The sequence below is a fragment of the Populus trichocarpa genome, chromosome 9, assembly GCF_000002775.5.
Source record: "Populus trichocarpa isolate Nisqually-1 chromosome 9, P.trichocarpa_v4.1, whole genome shotgun sequence".
Taxonomy (NCBI): Eukaryota; Viridiplantae; Streptophyta; class Magnoliopsida; order Malpighiales; family Salicaceae; genus Populus; species Populus trichocarpa.
This window is the reverse complement of record NC_037293.2, coordinates 2,495,192-2,514,178: the sequence shown is the minus strand read 5'-3', so window position 1 is coordinate 2,514,178 and position 18,987 is coordinate 2,495,192. Positions and strand designations below refer to the sequence as shown.

Here is an 18,987-nt window from a genome sequence, read left to right as displayed (position 1 = left end):
AATAACAAGTTTATTAAGTCCATTAAGACTTGACCAAAATGAAAATGCTTATCGTGTCGACATACCCAATAAACTCAAAAACCCAACCCTGGTTTTCTAAAAAAAATGTTTTGTTATTTAATTTCAATGTTTGAAGCAAATGAGATCTTAGAAATAAAATTCAAGAACTTTAGGTGTTAACTTAGAAATTAAAAACTAGATCTTTAATTTAGCCTTTTTTAATAAGTCTCTTTATTTAGGATCAATATCAAAGTTTTCATGAATGGAAAGTCTTTTTTTAAAAGGGATCGATGTCAATATTTGATTTTTGCGAATAACCAAGACAACGAGTATTAGGATAATTAACTCCTTACATGAATCTCTGGAACTAGTGTATATTTTAAAATATCTAGTTTCCTTTAATTATTAGGCAGGAACTCCCGATTTTCCTCGATATATACCTTTCCCCTCAATTTCAGGGAGTCCCGATTGACATTACAGTGTGACCGCAAGGAATACAGAAACTAACAATGTCTTAAGTCTAAATGGGCCTATTAGACAAGTGTATGTTTTGATCATGGGTAATGATTTGTTATTTGTTGTTACACATGTAGTCTTTTTCTTTCTTAGGCACGTATTATCCTTAAGGTTCTATTGATTCTCATGTTCTTATATCGAGAACTTTTGTTTTCCTAATATCTCATTAATTTCTACATTAGTTTGTTTGCTTGACAATAAGGGTTATTTTATTTTTCACTAATTATTGTTGTATTTGTTTTCTCAATTTTTAGTTAACAAATCAATATATATATATATATATATATATATATATATATAACGAAAGTTTGTTTGGTTTAGAAGTGATTGATTAAAAAAACATTTATTAATTGAATGTTCATCGTTAGAACAATCTAAATTTTTGGTCTGGATGTGCTTAATTGTATTTTCAGTTTAAGGAGGTAAGAGGGAATGGGTTTTCTTCCTTTTCTTATTGATTGATTTATTCTTTAAGTCTTGACAATTTTGCATGAAATTCCTCTTTTCTTGAATGAGTTTTAGCCATTTAATATTTTGTTAATGCCTTTTTACTCTATTTTTCTTGGTTTAGGCATAGTAGTTTCATGTTAGGCTTAATGTTAATTTGTAGCTTTGCTGCAACATGGGTTTCTTTCATATAACCGAATGTTTTCTTGCGTTTTCCCTCTGCTTTTGATGTGCCTTCACGGATGTTTTTGGTCTATAAATCATCTTTTATTTCTTTGTTGTTTGTATTTATTTGTTTTGGTGTAGAACAAGGGGTGCATGGTGCATTTTTTATACTTTGTGAAAAGGAGCCTGGTGATTTTGAGTCTCTGTTTTATTGGATGGTGCATGAAATGCTAGACTAATTTAGCTTCCATTTAAGGATCATAAAATCCTTTTATTACTTGAAATGTTTCAATAAATGTTGATTGGTGCGATTTTTAGCCCACATTTAGGTGTTTGATTTAACATTTAATATTCAAGAAAATACAATAATTATATGTTTTTAGAAAAGAATATGTTTTGGCCAATTTTTAATAGTGATTGACAATATTATTGTTGGTTTCATATTAGGCTCTGGATAATTCTTGCTCAAGGTTCCAAAACTTTAACCTTTATTTTGCATCCTTATTTTTATATTTTTTATATTTGGACAATTCTTGCCCAAAATTCCAAAACTTTAACCTATATTTTGCATCCTTATTTTTATATTGAATAGGGTGTATAAAGCTCTGCTTTTACATTTTTCTTTGAATGATCCATTTTCCCTTGTTTTGAATAACATGGACTAATCCATTATATTATGAAGTGCTTTTTCTAAGCTTATCCTACTTATAAAATCTTAGGTGTTCTGAACCTGTATGAAATCAAGCTACTTTTTACTCAATTAGTTGTTCGATGTTTGTGTTTTTATGCATTGTTGTTGTGGCTCCAAGTTGGCCTAGCAATTAGTTTTTTTTTTGCCAAAGGTACCTACATATCAGTCATAAACACTTTGAATTGGATTAAGTTGTTCTTCTTATTAATGTGCATCGTTATTCCTATATAGGTAGTGTATAATGTTTTCTATAATTTTTATATTTAAATTTTTTTTACGTATAATTTTGTAATGATGTGAACTCGATTGTATTACATTGAAGTTAAATGGTCCATTATTGTTATGAGACTTTGAGAAACATTTGAAGTGAAGGGACTAATCTTAGTAAATCATGGATTGTGATAAAACAAATAGCATGTAAATAGTAGAAATAAGAGTCTTAGGCTCCGTTTGTCTACGCGTTTATAACTGCGTTTTATGTATAACAGTAAACATCTAGTGTTTGGTTAGAAAATTAACCGTGATTTTTGTACATGGGCCCTACCATTAATTGCGTCGAAAACGTTATTTCGCTGAAGCAGAAATTTTCTGCTTTTCTCGTCGCGTTCCTGGCATGCGCACATCCTACTAATTAATTAGCATGAACAGTGCAGCATGCTGCACTGTTCATGCTAATTAATTAGAATGAATAGTGCAGCATGCTGCTGCACTGTTCCTAATTAATTAGCAGGAAGAGTGCAGATTGCTGCACTGTTCGCATGCTATGTTATTCCCGCTGAACCGGTTCGGTTTAAAATTTAAAATGTATTTAAATAGGTTTGACTAGTAAAATAAAAAATAAAAATTATTTTTTATTTTTTAATTATATTTTATTCAAAAAACTAGTGTTTAATATTATTCAATAAAACTACATAAATTAAACAAAGATCGATTGATGACGTAACATTTGCAGAATTTGATCGTAATTTCAATTTTGTTCCTAATTATATTTTATCTGATGTTGTTGCGTGCTTAAGAAACCAAAAAAACTATAATTTTTGTCGGATGTGTTTCATATGTGATGGAATTGTAGATATTATAATGGAACAATAAAAAATATTTTATATAAAGTATTATTTATTTTATGATATAATAACAATAGTTAAATCTATAACATTTAAATTAAAAACCATCAATGTTAATATATAATTTTTTAAATTATTTTATAACCTCAATTTCAAAAGCATTCTTAACCAAACACATTAAACTACTTTTTGTTCAACCTCAATTCTAACCACAGTTTTAACCAAACACCTATTTTTTTAAACTAACCTCAACTAAAAGTGCTTTTTATAAAACAACTTTTTTCAAACCATAACCACAACAGCTACCGCAATACCAAACACACACTTAAATGTGCATGTGTAGTTCATCAGGAGAAGTAGCTGATTCATTTGCTAACTTTGAGCCTGTTGGGGTTAAGATTAATTTTGTTTTTTTTTGTCTTAACCATAACAATATAGCGTTTGGTTATAAAATAAAAGTGTGGTTTAATTTGTGGGGCCTACCATTAAATGAGGTCTAATCTTGGTTATGATAAGGCTACTTTTTTATGCTTTTTCTAAATCACAAATCAGCTATTATTTTTTTTTTATAGTTTTCTTACCATTAAAAAATCCATAGATCATTTAACCTTTATAATTTAAACACTCCATTGTGTGATTGGAGAAACAAAAATTTTGTTTAGCTACATTAAACACTCCATCATATTTACACAAATTATTACTATAAGATCTGGAGAGTTTTTGATTACAAATCTTCATGCGTGCTCAATGCCAACAACAAATAACAAGAGACACATCTTTTATGTTTTAATAATTGCATGCTTCTTAATTAATTTGAAGCTATGAATTTAATTAATACTTATTTTTTTATTTATTTTATTTCTAAAAACAGTTTTAACCAAACAATTTTGAATTATTTTTTTTATTCGATATAATAGTTATTTCAACAATAATTTTAATTAAACACATATAAAATTCAAATAACAACAACTAAAAATATTTTTATTAAATTTATTTTTTAAAAAACTACAACTATAAAAATTATCATGAAACAAACTTTTCAAAACTAAGATCGAGTGAGAGGCTTCCTTGATGGACTACCTCTTATTTTGTGTATTCTTTTGGGTCAAAACAACCTTTACAGTGATGACTTTAATTGTCTTTGAGTAGAATAGCTGGGTATAGGCCCCTCAATGGAACCAAGAATAAATGAATAAATAATAAAAGGAAAATCAAGTAAATGGAGGAGGCAAAAAAAAAATTTCAAATGTTCAAGCAGCTGAAGTTTCTTATTTGGACTGATCTCATGTGAATATGATGCCTACTTTGGCTTCTTTTTGACTCATGCCATTTCATTTGTTGTAGGCTTGCCACGTTTTTCATATGTCTTTGTTGGTACTGCTGGGGTATTGTATGTTTGTCTTTTCGCGTCACGAATGCATCTTAGTGCTATAAAGGGCTTTAAGAACATTTTTTCGGGAGCTTTTGCCACATTTTGTGATTCCTGTAGGCTCCCAAACCATTTGCTGCACTGGTTTTCTCTCTCCCTCTCTTTTTGGTGGCTGTGTTTTGCTTCTTGCTCTTAGGTTCATGTAGCATCTTACCAGTTCAGTCACGTTGTTTGTTTTTTTACTTTCCCCAACCCCTGCATTTGCTTTGAATGTTCTCTTTTGTTTTGTATTCAGTGTTGATGGTCATTTGTGGATTGCTTGATTCCTTCTGCGCTTTTCGAAGTATTAATCTTTTGTTTGCGATATTTTATTGGGTGACATTCAGGTTTTCTAGGGCTAACCATGGCTGGTGCTTGCTTATGCTTGGGATGGTCTTTTTGGTTTGTTGATGTGGCTAAGGACTGCCTATTACAGGTATGCTGGCATTTACGCTCTTTTGGCTGTTTTACTTTCTAGTTTTGTTTTTTTAGATTCCTTCTGTTATGTTTTTCCAAATATGGTCATTGTTTTTCCAGCATCTTTCTTGCCCGGTTGTTTTTAGGTTTTGCTGTTCAAATATATATTGGTTTTGGTGTTTTGAATTATGTTGTCTTTACTCTTTAGTTTGGTTTTGTTGCTGCCTAATTATGTGTGCTTGAGTTTTTCGTTTTCTATGCTCTGCTTTAGGTTAGTTTTCTATGTTTTCATGGGGCCGGGGGGCTTTTTGACGTGGGTTTTTCGTACCTCGGATAACATGCATGGTTGCTAGAGGGTGACATGCTTGCTATTTCTCCTTCTTCCGCGACTGTTTTTTTATCCGTCTTTCTTATCGATTCATTAAGTTGATTTTGTTTTTGTCACTTCCTTTCTCCTCTCTATCCTCCCAGTTTACTCTTCTATTCCTCCCCCATTTCCATCCTTCGTGATACTTAAACAGATGCTGATTTTTAAGAGTTTACGGGGTGGAGCGTGACTTCTGGCAGGCGTCTTCGAAGTCTGATTTATGAGGTTGCCGACAATTCCATGATCTTTCAAAAGAAGGGAAGAATTCTGACAGTATATGCTCATCTTACAATAAAAGAAATGTGTAAAAAAAAGCCAGTATAAGACCTGCAATTAGAGTTTATGAATTTGGATATTTGGAAAGCAGTAGCTTTCAGACTCAGTTGAGAAAGATTAGTACCCGTCCTTAGACATCAGAGTGAGACTGGAAAGAGTTTTTCTGATTTAATCAGTAAGTGATCATATATTGGATTCTCGAAAGCATGATTGTGTAAAATCTGAGGGATTTTGACAAACTTTTCTTGTCTCTCTGCTGGGACATTTCTTGATTCAAGTTGGTAGACAATGACATATATATCTTAATGTTTCTATCATTTAATGGCGAGGTCGGAAGCGGGTTTGGAAAGAGCATCCATCTTTATATGTTAACTGGTGGGAAAGCAGGCATATTCGAAGACAGAAGACAGATCAGCAGCTGCCATGTCGACATTTGATGATACTTTACCGGCCGTCCAAGCAGATCAGACCCTCGATTTCCCACTGAACCCAGAAAGTGCTTCTTCATATTTAGATGCGCATTTTGTTCCGACGTCTGGCAATTCCACGATTGTGTAGCAGAAATCCCAGTTATCTCTGACCCGAGTACAAAGGTCATGCATGCCATTTATTGATATGAAATGGTAATTTTCAGAGGTGAAATGATTACAGGATGAAAGTACTGTAAAAATGGCGAAGAAAAAGAAAAGCATTCAGAGATTTAAATCGATCAAGAAAGTCAACATTTGTTGCTTTTTGTGTGGGGACGCCATAACTAGTCTGTCAGGAATCAATCAACACTCCTGGGATTAGAATCTAATAAAAACTTATTTCGGATAATGGCTTTCGGGATCTAAATGCGTTCATGAGGCGCAGAATAATAACTTGAAGCAATAGAAAACCTTTTTTGAAAATATTGTATGATTAATTAACGAATCATAAGCTCATTGATTCCAGGGGTGTTTATAAATTTAGTTGGGTAATGTGTCGGTTTATAATTTGATTTAATTTAATTTTTAATATTTTACAAATTATAAACCTGGTATATTTAATTTTTTTGAAACTAAACGAGTTGAATATATAAAATTCAACTAAATTTTTTTATGGATATGACATATATTTATTAATTAAACTTGTATTGTTGAACAGTTTAATTAGAATTAAGAATTGAATTCAATAAATTACCCGAAATCTATTATAAGTTGCAACAAATAATTTAGGTTTGATATAGGCCGGGTCAAATTTGAAAATCTTGATCGGGTTTTTTAACCTTTATCATATCATATGGAATACTTATATTATTTAACTTTGATAAGATGAATAAATCAAATAATATAAATATTACAAACACATTATTTTGAACATTCCTGATCAATTCAATCAATAGTAGTAAGCAAGTGATTTTTGAAGAACTAGGTATCATGACTACAATTCCATAAGCTAGATCAATTTTCTCCATTTTTAAGTAATAAGATGTTACAAGTTTTAGCTTCGAAGCCATTGAAGATGGTTTGAAGGTGTTTTTGGTTTACGGTGATAAATTAATTAAAGGTCATTTGAGAGGTCCATCCATGGCCATCTTTGGCAGGGCTAAAATACAAACCGCATGTTTGAAAACAGCAGCACGACCAGAGAGAGTAAAAGGTGGTCTGTGATTGACAATTATTTATTTTATTTTATTTTATTTTATGGATACATAAATAAGGTCCATGTTTCCCATAAAAAACAAAATCCATATAAGTACAAATCAAATGTATATGATGATGGGATATAGCAAAGTCAAATGGCTATATATATATTATTTTCTAAGCTTTAGGTGATGGGATTAACATCCTTCCACTTTGTCTCCCTCTTTTCTTTCTCACTTTTATTATTATTATTATTATTATTATTATTATTGTCAATTCTTCGTTTTTATTGGATTTGTTCCTCCTCCCTCCCTTGTTATGGGTGGATGGAGGGTTCCTGTCTCCTTTTCCCCTCGAGCCATTGCTTTTTCTCGCAGGAAAAGTAATCATGCCACTTCTTCTTAATCCCTTCCGGGCCCCGTCCAGGTCCAGTCATGTGGGCCCGACTCTTTTGGGCCGACTCCAAAAAACAAAAATTGTTGCGTAAATCAATGGGGTGATGACGTGGCATTGCTTTGGGGGGGGCTGGTGTCGTTGAAGTGGAGACCTGGCCCACCCGAATTTAGAGACTCTGTGGCACTGCGCGCTCTCTCTCTCTCTCTCTCTCTCTCTCCTTTGCTTGAGCACCACACTCATTGCGTATATCACTTTTTTACATCACTCTCCCTGCCCTATTCTTTTCACCATGAAGGGTAAAGGTGCCACCACTGCACTTCTTGGTGGTGGTTGGGAGTATTGCTGAAGCAAAACTAGTCTCACTTCTTTTGAGCTGATTGCTTGTGCCATAAGGGAGTTAGACAGGTCCTCTTTATATTCCACGACTGCTTTTTTTTTTATTTTATATATATATATATATATCTAAAACCCTGGTATTTATAAATCCACTAAATCTCAATTAATCTGGTTGAGCTGGGTTGGCCACTAAAACTCTTTCAGTAATACTATACTTAATTCATAAGGTTTGAACTCGAGATCTTTAATTAAAAGGAATAGGTGTCGGAATACTTAAACCAATTTGCATTGAGATTTTATCGCCTAATTCTTAATGACTAATTACTCCATATGTAATTAGCACACGGTGAAACCTTTTGTAATGAAAAGAACAGACACAAATACATGGTTAAATTCAATTGAAGATTTTCAGGCTTGGTTAAGGGAAAGGAAATTTTGATAGGAGAGATTTTTGGCTTACATTTTGTCAAGCAGATGATTGAAAGAAGAAGAAATAAGGCAGGTGAGGCTAGGATCTTGATGTTCCATTTCTGTAAGGCTCAGCTTTGAATTTGTTTTGGAGTGGAGGATCTCTGGATAGATTTGAAAAAAATGAACGTTGGAGCAATCTTTGAAAAGAGGCAGGATACGACTTCGGTCTTGGATAATGAAAAATGGGCTTATTTAACCGGTTCCATAAGTAAATTTTAAATTTTCCCCACTGTACATTTTATCTATTGTGTTATTGTTACTTATTATGAGATCATACAGTTAATTTAACGGCTTAATGTAACTCAAACAACTTGTAAAAAAACATTATTTGGCTTAAAAAATAATTTTAAATATATTTTTTTAACATTAAAATGAAGACATATTTAATTGACCTGAGCTTTGGAGTTCTCATAATTCACATTAGTGACTCCTCTGAATTTATTTATTTTTACTTAATTATATAATAACAAAAATAAATACTCGTAAAATCAAGCACTTTTTAAATTTTAGGATATTCATTTAAAACAACGATAATCTTATAGAAAACAAATCGAAATAATTTATAAAAACATTTAAAATCAAGCAAATATTAAGAAAGAAAATTAAAAAAGAAAAAAAAAGAAAAGTTGAGTTGGCACCCTAATGTAAAATTTAGTTTTATTAAGAGAATGGTGATTGAAAATATAATAGCGGTTGCGATTCAAAGTGTTTTTAGTTTAAAAATGCATCAAAATAATATTTTTTTATGTTTACATCAAAATAATATTTTTTTATTTTTTATAAATTATTTTTAACATTAATATACCAAAAAAATATGAAAATATTAAAAAAATAATTTTAAACGAATTTTTTTAAAATTTATTTTTTAAAAAAACATGATTTCAACCGCATTCTCAAACACTACTTTAAATAATCATTCAAAGACATCTTGATTTCTTTTGAATAAAACTGCCTAGCTAGCTTATGTTTTTCGAAGTATCATCAATCAGACATTTCCTAACAGTCTTGAACCTTCACTTCAGCCAAGATCCTTGCCCAGTGAAATTCTGCACCCTAGATCAAATCGTCAGTAATCAACAGAAAGACTCGTTATATTGACAGTTATATTGTTGTCCTGATAAATGGATAAACACGGGAAAAAATCTCAAATTTTATTTCATATTTAATTGAGGGTTAGCTTTGACCTGCAATCTGTAGATGTTCTGATAGCACCCAGCGGCAGATTTACAGGCGGGAGTCGTATAATCAGGTCCAAGCGTTCGCAGCTAATCGCCTTTCCTCGAGTTCTTCACTTCTACGTTGAAACAAACAAACAAGAATACTCTGGAAGCCTAGGCTTGAAAAAGAAGAAAAAAGAGGAAGTTTTGGCTTCCCAACTTATACCCAATTCCACAGGAGTGTACACCAAATCTAATATTCGTTGAGTTGCCTACCAACGATCTGATATTGCAAGGACTACTACAATTTCTGGTGACAACATGAGGATGCAACTGTATGCAAGCCTTTGGAAAGTAAATGAAACAGATTTTTGGTAAACTATTGGCACGCTTAAATTAAACGTGAGATTCACAGAAATTAAATGTGGGATTTTATTGAATAAACAAACCCTAGTATACATGCTGTGTTACAAGATATTTTTGGGGTCACCATGAAAAGGGGCTTGCTCCCAGCAAAAATATCTCATTTTCAACATCTTTCACCCATTGACAGACCCTGTTGCAAGTCTTTATTGCCAAACCCTGCAAATTCAATACAGTTAAGAAGTCAGCATTGCATCTAGATTGTGCCAAAAATATACCAAGAAGGACCATGCAATCCATTTGCAGAGTTATTTTAAGAGGAGCAGCAAGCAGAACGATCTAGTCTGATCACGGCAACATAATTAAGATAAAAGTATTTTAAATGAAACAAGAATATAATAATGAAAAAAATGAGAATACACGAGATCAATTTGGAATTTGGAGAACAGGTCACCCTCCAAATTATGAGGACATCAAAAGATGACATCAAAACAATAATGAGCTTGGCCTTCAGCCCTTCACAATTAATGATCCTGGAAGCTTATCTGGTGTGCCGAAGAAATATCTTGTTCGATAGTAGATTATAATTTATAGTTGTCAACAGTTTTTAGAATACAAAGGAAGAACTTAAACATGCATGAGAAAATGTCAAACCTTGTCTGCAAGTGGATCAAATGTCGCATAAAGCTCAAAATCTGGGGTGACCCAACAGAGGAGAACTGTCACACAAAGTAGATACAATTTCACCATGAAAGTAATTTGAACTAGTGCTAAAAATTGAGCCATTGAAACAAACATCAAGGAACATGATTAGGGTAGAATTTCAGACAGCAAAAAATGAGGTTTGTTGAACAAAATATCAATCATCAATCAGAACAATAAAAATGACCTTTGCAAGATATTCAGCATGGTTATTCAAATTCTAAGTCATATGCACAGAAATAAATTGCTTGATCCATAAATCTACTGCCACCATCACCTTGAAGGAATATTATATATATGCAAAATGGATATTTAAAAGCACGTCTACCAAGACAAGAAAACACTTTCTTCATTTGTGCTTACTATAGATAAATGCATACTAATGGATCTTCCATAATTTCATAAACTATGGAGCATATAAATGCACGCATTGATATATTTTGTACTATGTGGATCTGATAATTTTTTTTTTTTTTTAAAACATAACATAAATAAAACATAGTTTACCATAATTCTCATCTCTTCTAAACTGTGTTTTGTGCGCCCCGTTGCCTTTATCATGCATCGAAGCGTAAAGTTTCTGGTAAGCCCTGTACAATCTGCAAATGAGGATTTTAGTTTTGAACTGATAGCAGATGGCCAGAGCATGGTCAACCATGAAGGGCATTTGAAATTTCTTTCAACAAAAAGACCCAAAGATTCAGCAGCTTTACCTTTTCTGCTGTTGTGGACTATTAATTGGTGCCGAAAACTCAGAAGATATATATTGCTCCAGATAGATACTACGATATATGAAATGCCAAAGTCCAGCAGGACCACCAATCCCAGCAAATGGTTCCCTAAATCTCCTAGGAGAATCGGTCGGTTCCTGATGCTCCCCAAAATGAGGCGAAGCAGATCCAGGACGAGACAATGGATCGGCAGGCAAATCCTCAACATGCATCCCACCATCCAGCATGGACCTCTGAACTTCGCTAAGAACATTTGACTTCAAAAGAACCATTTCGATACGAATCCTATAAAAATTGTCAAATTTTTTAATACATAATAGAATGTGAACACAAAACTAAAAGAACCACGCACTCCATGATAACTAAGATTTAATTTCATTAAAAGCATATTGGGTAATAAAACCAACTCCTACCACTCTTATTGCATGCTGAAAATCAGGTAGAAACTGCGAGGTAATTTCAAACTCTAAAACACCTTCATACCCAGTAAAATAATTTCCTAACAGTGTTAGAAATATTAAAGTTACGAGAAGTGAAATTTTACTGATCTCAATGTAATTTCAACAATAAGCAAAGTAAAAGTGATGAAATAGTAATGACTTTACTTGACATTAGCGGGATTATTTGTTTCCTTATTTTAACACTGTAACTGCTCACTTGCAATGGGCATTTCAACTTGTATTAACAATAAAATCTAAGCCATGATTAATTTAATTAATTTGGGTTTAGTATAAGAAAATCCTGCACACGTAATTTATGGTGAAAATATACAATAAAGGTTCAGTCATTAGGAGACAATAAGATGTAGCTCTGGTTATCACTTAAGTTGATGATTTGGGAATTTATTGAATAATGCACAAGTTTGACTTTTTTGTCCAAAAGAAAGTTGCATTTTAAGCTATTATTATATATCACATAGATTTTGATCATGTGGGAAAAAAAGTAGTTAGTAGACCAAAACATCTCTTCACTTATTCTGAAAGTCTCTTTCAGAGAGAAACAACTTGTCATTTTTCTCCTCTCAGCAATTCTCATGAATCAAATACCTAAATAAGCTCAATTTCCCTCCACTTATCTCAATCCAAAATACACAAATCATAGAGTAAATTGCTTACCTGCAATCCTTAAGATGATGAAAGGCATCTGAACTAGTGGTAAGCAACATCAAGTATGTGTCAACCTGCAACAAGATTAAGGTCATGCCAATTTCTATCAACTCTGACGACACTTAGAAGTACAAACACATCATTTAATGTGGATCAAAAAATTGTATATATCGATTGTCTCCTACAATCACTGTCCAGAAAAACAGGAGTATGAAATTGAATGTGCTCAAGAAGAAATGCTGTTAAACAAAATTTCTCTCACATCAAGATAACGGACATAAGCATACAAAAATGCCATTGGGTTATATCTTGGCAGGCAAATTGGCGAGAAAGATTCAGATGTCCTGCATAAAGTTAAAAGAACATGTCAGCCAGAGTCTCAAGAAATAACTTGGAAATGCCAACCAAGTTAAGATAGAAATAACAAGCACTAATGAGAGATAACTTTTTCTGTTTTTAATTATTGTGACCCATGCATTTTCTATTGGAAGAACTTGGAAGTGCCATCCATAGGTTAGGATAGAAATAACAAGTACTAGTGAGAAAGGACTTGGAAATGCCATCTCTTGGAAGCTCACTGACCTCTTTGGGCTCAAATGTGGCATTGCTGATTTCAGAGCAATTGAAAAACCCATAAAGAGATGAGATTCAATTGTTACAAACAGAGGTACTAGCCTATCGAAAATTCCAAAGTCATTTCGCACCATCAAAATGCCCATAGCAGGTTCTTAACAAGAGACTAAAAGATTTCTCAACAGAGAGAGAAACGAATGGGATAACAGAAGTCTAATGAAAGTCCATTTTACTTGCCTAAATGATTCTGAAGACATTATGAAGTTGGAAAGTAGCAGCATGTCATCAGGATGAAGAGAAGCTTTTTGAGCACCAACAAGACTAACAACCTGAAATTAAGCCTCAAGTAATAAAGTGCTACAGCAACTAAAGGAAATTCAAACTAGAAAATAAATGCAGTTTTTAAGAGATAGATGTTTCTTAAAGCCAAAAAAGGGGAAAAACAAGAAGAATGGGGAAAAGAGCAGGTATTTACTTTGTGTTTGCACATTAATATTGCAAAGAGAACACCAGAATCAGCAACATCATGCAGTATAGCACCTGCAGCTTGCCTCGTTCCATAAGCAAGGGGAAGACAAGTGTATGCATGGAGAAATGTTGCTGGATTCCTGACAAGAAAGAAGCAAGAATTCCAGCACCATCCAATTTAAAATAGGGGTACAAAGACATGCACTTTGCATCTTATTTCAGGACAAGAGGAAATGAAAACATCAGTTAAATAATTCAATAAAAACAAACAGGAAAATGGCAGACAATTACATTCTTGTAAAGCGGGAGAAACTGAAAATAAGTATTTCAACTCACCGATTGTCAATGACAAGGAAAAATAATGGGGAACAGAACCTCTATCATAGTTCAAGAACCTAGCAGTATTGTCTACCTAAAATAGATAGGATAGTTCAACTAATACCACTGCTTTGCTGGTTACCAGAGATGGCAACAGAACCATATGAACATCCACCAAAACTGGCCTGAATGGGCGGGTTTTAGTTTTTTGGATAGTTACTTGCCAATCCAGACAGTTGGCCACCAAATATCTTTGCTCGTTCCTTAATAATTAATACATATTAGAATTTGTCAGCATTGTCTATAAAAAGAACAGAACAAGTACAAATCGTAACTTCTGAGTACAAGTTCTTAAAACTTTTTATTATGAAGGTTATTTTGGTAGGTATTATAAGAAAGTTTTTTATAAGAACAATATTTAGCCTTAATCACATTTCTTGTATTACAAAGATAAGAGAATGATATCCAGTTCTGTCACATTGTTCATACACAATCTACAACAATGTGTCTTTTCTTTTGGGTATGGGGATTAAAGCAGAGAGGTCTTAATTAATAAATCTGCATCCATGAGATCCACTGTTTTGCTTCAGCAATTTAAAGACTCCCACAAAATCAACAAAGCAAGCAGCAAAAAAAGAACTCCAACCATCAGAAGCAGAGACATATTTCTATTTTTCAACACCAGCAAAAGGAGCCATGAGAAAAGGGAGCAGAGAACAAACCAACTAAATGAATGGATGAGAGATGAGAAGACAACATCCGTTCCTCCAAGCAATGGAGTCATATCAAACTTCGGATTTTTCTCAAAACATCTATTAACCGACTTTGTTAAAATGAGTATCATCTGCATCATTTAGACAAAAAACATAAGAAAATATGAACATCAGGAGAGGAATTTTTGATCCATTTCAAAAAATGTAAACATAATTAGAAAGTCAGCACATAGAAAAGTGGAGTAGTGGAATTAATGCTACCTGACCATAAATAAGCTCCAATTCCCCCCTCAATGATTCATATGGCTGTTCCGTGCAGCTGATGCACACCAAGTAAATTGGTCCTTTTACAAGAAAAACCACCTGAACCCAAAAGAAAACATTTGGAGTTCACAAATTGGTAGATGTTAAGTAGATTTATCTCATGCTCCTACTAAGAAATCCCACTCCAACAAGATAGAAGTAACAGACTTGGTTTGTTTGAGGTAGATGCTCTTCGGTCTTTCACCGACCAGAGAGCTTCGAGAAGACGCTTCCACAAAACACATGCACGATTGAGGAAATTGCTATGAAAACTTTGGAGTAGCATATTAACTTGGAGCTATTTAAAATCATCTCCAAAAAATAAGAGGATATTCTTTTATTTTTTAATGATTGAAAAAAAAAAGAGCTTGGGCAAATTAAATTAGCAGGAGGACAAAAAAAGGTTCTATTTTCGATCTAGGTCCCAGAGAACAAAGGATTGATTAGACAACGAAGAAGAGGATCAATTTTTTGAAGGCCACGTGATAAAATATGAACAAACCTGGTGCTTTCCTGCCCTAACCAATTTGACACGATCCCCCCTGAAAAGCAAATAATGAATGAATCTATTGTAAGTCCTCAAAAGAATGCACTTTAGAGTAAAAGGAATTCAAAGGATGGTCATTGAAGAAATTGAGAGTTCACGGGTTCATCCAGTACCCATTCTCCACAAATGAAATTATGGCCTGCAGTGTCGCTGAAAATCCTGCTAGCTTGTGTTCATCTCCATATCTGTAAGTTAATAAAAGAATTTGAGCAGAAAGCTAAGACACTGAAACAAAAGGTGATAGATTACACTATGGTTTGCATCAGTATGAATAAGAAATAGTTGCACCAAACCTGGAATATATTGGTTTTCCAGAGTGACTCAATATAAAAAAATGCTTCTTCCTTTTCCTCCATGATATGGAAGCATCATCCTGCACTTCATTTATTAATCAAACAGGGTGTAATATTGCAGGAGTCTTCTTTTTGTCATGTACAAACAGTAGGTAAAAATGATAAACATACACAATTGAAATGAAATTTCAGATATATGCTTAACCATTGAAAGATGCAAATATCATTCACTAGTAACCGACAACCAGGACTTAAACAATGCAAAATACATACATGTGTCCTTAAAGGCTCCTGTTGTCTACTTTCTTTCTTTCTTTCTATCTTCTGCTTTTCTTGTGATTAAGTGCTTTTGCTTTCTTTCCTTTGACCAATCTTTTGACTATTTGTGCGTGTTGTGATACTAAAATAATTTCTCCTCAATTTGACAAATAAATGACCACATTAGCACAATGTACAAGACGAGCTTTTCGCAAGACTCTGATATGGCTAAAACAATATTGGAACTTCAATTTGAAGATGAAAAGATAGGCAATGCAATTGCAACTGGGTACAGGGAAGAGAAGGTGTCAAAGCCCTGTCCTGAAGCTCTGTGGGTGCAGTCAGGATTGTCCTGAAGCTTAGTTTCCAATCATTTGTCCATTCCAAAACTGAAAACTGTCTCCCCTCAGTGATCACAATAGAAGGCATTAGATCAAAATTATTGAGGGACTGGCTAATAATTATGGCTTGTTTTGCCCTTTTCCTTTTCATGTTAACTGTGCAAATAACACCACAAAAACATGAAAATGTTCTTAAAATTGCAGGATAACAGGAATTTTTTACCTATTCCAAAATTTTCTAATAAACTTTCCAGCACAAAAATCAGTGCTTGTTGGATTGCTTGATTTAAAATTCTCTAGATGAAACATGCTATTAATCAAGTCAGCAGGCCTATGTGAGGGAAATGGCTGTCACATATTTTGCACATTGACCTTTAGACAATCTGTTTGGCATTCCTCAATGAGTATGTGAAATTCAGTGGGTGCTTGGTTCATGTTCTATTGCTTGTTTGATGAGAACCTTCTCCCACTATTTTAAAACACAAGAGAATCCTCAAATTTAAGTTACATGGTTCCAAAGGCATGTGTTTTAAAGAAAATTATTGCTTGACAAACCCAGTCAAGTTTGGCAAACATCTAAGCATAACTACTCTGCCCTTTTTTTTTAATTAATAAAATCTTCTGATACCTAAGAAAATCTTAAGCAAAACTACCAAAAGCATATACTTTTAAGGAGAACTATTCTTTACAATAATGACTTCTAAAGAATCCAGCAGCAAAACTGATTTTTGGTCTACATGTCAAAATCAAAACTTATAAACCACCTATAATGCTCTCTCCCATAACTAGAAAGGTAAAAACTAAGAAAAGAAACAAAGAAAATATCACACCAGCACTATTCCCAGATAAATCTATCTAGAGGTATAAAAAGGCCCACCCCTAATGGAGATTAAAGATTTTCATCCACACAGGCCATGCAAGGAGGTCAAGAAACAAAGACCCAGAGTCTTAATTATGAGCTTCCTTTAACCACAATGCCAGTGCATTAATCAATTTTGCATAGAAACCTTGCTACTCACTATCAAAAACAGGAAATTTACAAAGCTAATTTCTCTTTGTTCAAAGTTTCACAAATCAAATTTCAGCATAGATATAGTAAATTCCACCAAGTTCAATCTATTAACAATCAGTAATCTAAAAAATTCACAATTAATCCATGCTTTTAATACGAAGAAAAATAAAGGTGAAAAACCAAAGAGTACCTCATCGACATGACGTTTGCCAGGCAACCAGGCAGCTTGTGAATCAAAAACCTCATGGAGAGCACTATCAATTGCAACCTCCTCTATCTCATCATCCTCACTGACGCCACTGCTCCCTCTCTCGCCGGCGTATCCACTACTGCTCGGGCTGGAAGGCCCGTTCACGTCCACCTCCACCTCCGAGTTCGTCCGCCTCAACACGACACTCCTGACGAGGCCAATTCTGTCATCTTGTTCGTTATTGTTACTGTTTACATTCAGCGATCCATTTAAAGAGGAGCCTTGATCTTGTTGTCGTCCTTCTTCGTCGACGTCGTTTTGGATGATGGTGCTACCGGATCCTTGCTCAAGGTTTAGGGTTTCGAATTGGTAATCCAAAGGCTTGGGGTTAGGGTTGGGATCGTCAACGGAGGAGGAGTTGGAATCGGATGAGGACATATTTGGAATTTCGTAATTACGAGAGAGGAAGAGGAAGAGAGAGGGTTTTTTTATTTTTATCTTTTTGGGTCTCTGTTATATCTTTTCGGATGCGTTGGCTGTTAGGTCTCTCTACCAGTCGGTTTTTTGTTGGATTCGAGGTCTCTGCAATTAGGTGCGTCGTTGCCAAAGAGGGAGAGAGACCGAGAGACGAGGCTCTGACCAGTAGGTGGATTACTTGGATCCGACTTTACATGTGTCGGGTCTACTCCGTCCTCTTAGCTTATTATGACGATGTGATTTAAAAAAAAAAGAGAGAAAGAGAGAGAAAAAACGGTAATGATGGAATCTAAGAAATTAAATAAAAAGGTTTAATGGGTTATGAAATGTAAAATTATATATATTGAATGAGTATTTTGCACTTTCATAATTCTTAAGTTTAGCATTTTGTTTTTTATGACAATATAGTATTCTTTAATGTTCTTATTCTTTATATAAATAAATTACTTATTTTGTATTTTAACAATTAAAAAAAATTCCTGGTAAGAAAATTTCTCTTTTAAAATTTATTATGAATATTTTATATTCTTATTTGTTTTTTTATTTTTAACACATTATGACGCTAGACATGAAACATATTATTTTTTTATAATAATAAAAAAATATATATATGCACACAAAACTTGTTTTTTTTTCTACTATTTCCTTACCACGGCTATTGTCGTGATATACATAGCGTCGAATGGAAAATCTTCCTCTTGGAATGAGAGGATTTTGATTGTGTTTGAATTAATCATGAAATTATAATTTGAATGATTAAGGATTCGCCACCTAATATTATAATCACTAGAAAATCTATTGGTATGCAAAAGTCTGGGTAAAGAGACTAGTTGTGTATGAAAAAACGCATCACTCCCAATACAATTTACTTATGGTAAGTTGTATTATTGATTATTTTTCTAAGTCGTATTTTTATTCGTCAGTTCATCTAAAGTTCAAGAAAAGTTCTCCACATAAAGAAAATTCATATTTTATTAGGCTAAAACCTAACAATTTTAAAATCCAAAATTTAATAGTGTATTTATTTCTATTTTGTATCTTTAATGCCTTAGAATATACTTTACAATGTATTTTTATATTCTAAAATATTAAAGTTTACAATTAATTCCTAACATTTTATTTTTGTCAATTCATTTAGTTTAACACCGAGAATATGCATTACATTGTAAAATTCATATTCCAAATATTAATTAAACAAATTGATTTTTACGGTGTTTTTGAAATTTTTATCAAATTCTAATGGATAATCACAAACGTGTTATGATACTCATTAA

The 18,987-nt window shown here is 33.2% G+C and overlaps 1 protein-coding gene across 2 annotated transcripts; it reads right to left on the bottom strand.

Annotated features, from left to right (window-relative positions):
- Window positions 1–9,498: 9,498 nt before the first annotated feature.
- Window positions 9,499–17,961, bottom strand: LOC7463985 (vacuolar fusion protein MON1 homolog). Of its 2 annotated transcripts, XM_002313716.4 has the most exons (14): window positions 17,237–17,959; window positions 15,436–15,515; window positions 15,256–15,327; window positions 15,098–15,137; window positions 14,554–14,655; window positions 14,302–14,423; window positions 13,269–13,401; window positions 13,031–13,122; window positions 12,483–12,564; window positions 12,230–12,294; window positions 11,097–11,399; window positions 10,891–10,982; window positions 10,336–10,400; window positions 9,499–9,900 (listed from the first exon to the last, which is right to left on the bottom strand). In XM_002313716.4, the coding sequence occupies exons 1-14, from the start codon at window positions 17,672–17,674 to the stop codon at window positions 9,805–9,807; spliced, it is 1,782 nt and encodes a 593-aa protein (XP_002313752.2). In that variant the 5' UTR covers window positions 17,675–17,959; the 3' UTR covers window positions 9,499–9,804. The 2 variants fall into 2 exon arrangements, with proteins under 2 accessions (XP_002313752.2, XP_024464404.1); XM_024608636.2 differs by lacking the exons at window positions 13,031–13,122; window positions 13,269–13,401 and having other exon boundaries at window positions 17,237–17,961.
- Between the last annotated feature and the right edge of the window lie 1,026 nt (window positions 17,962–18,987).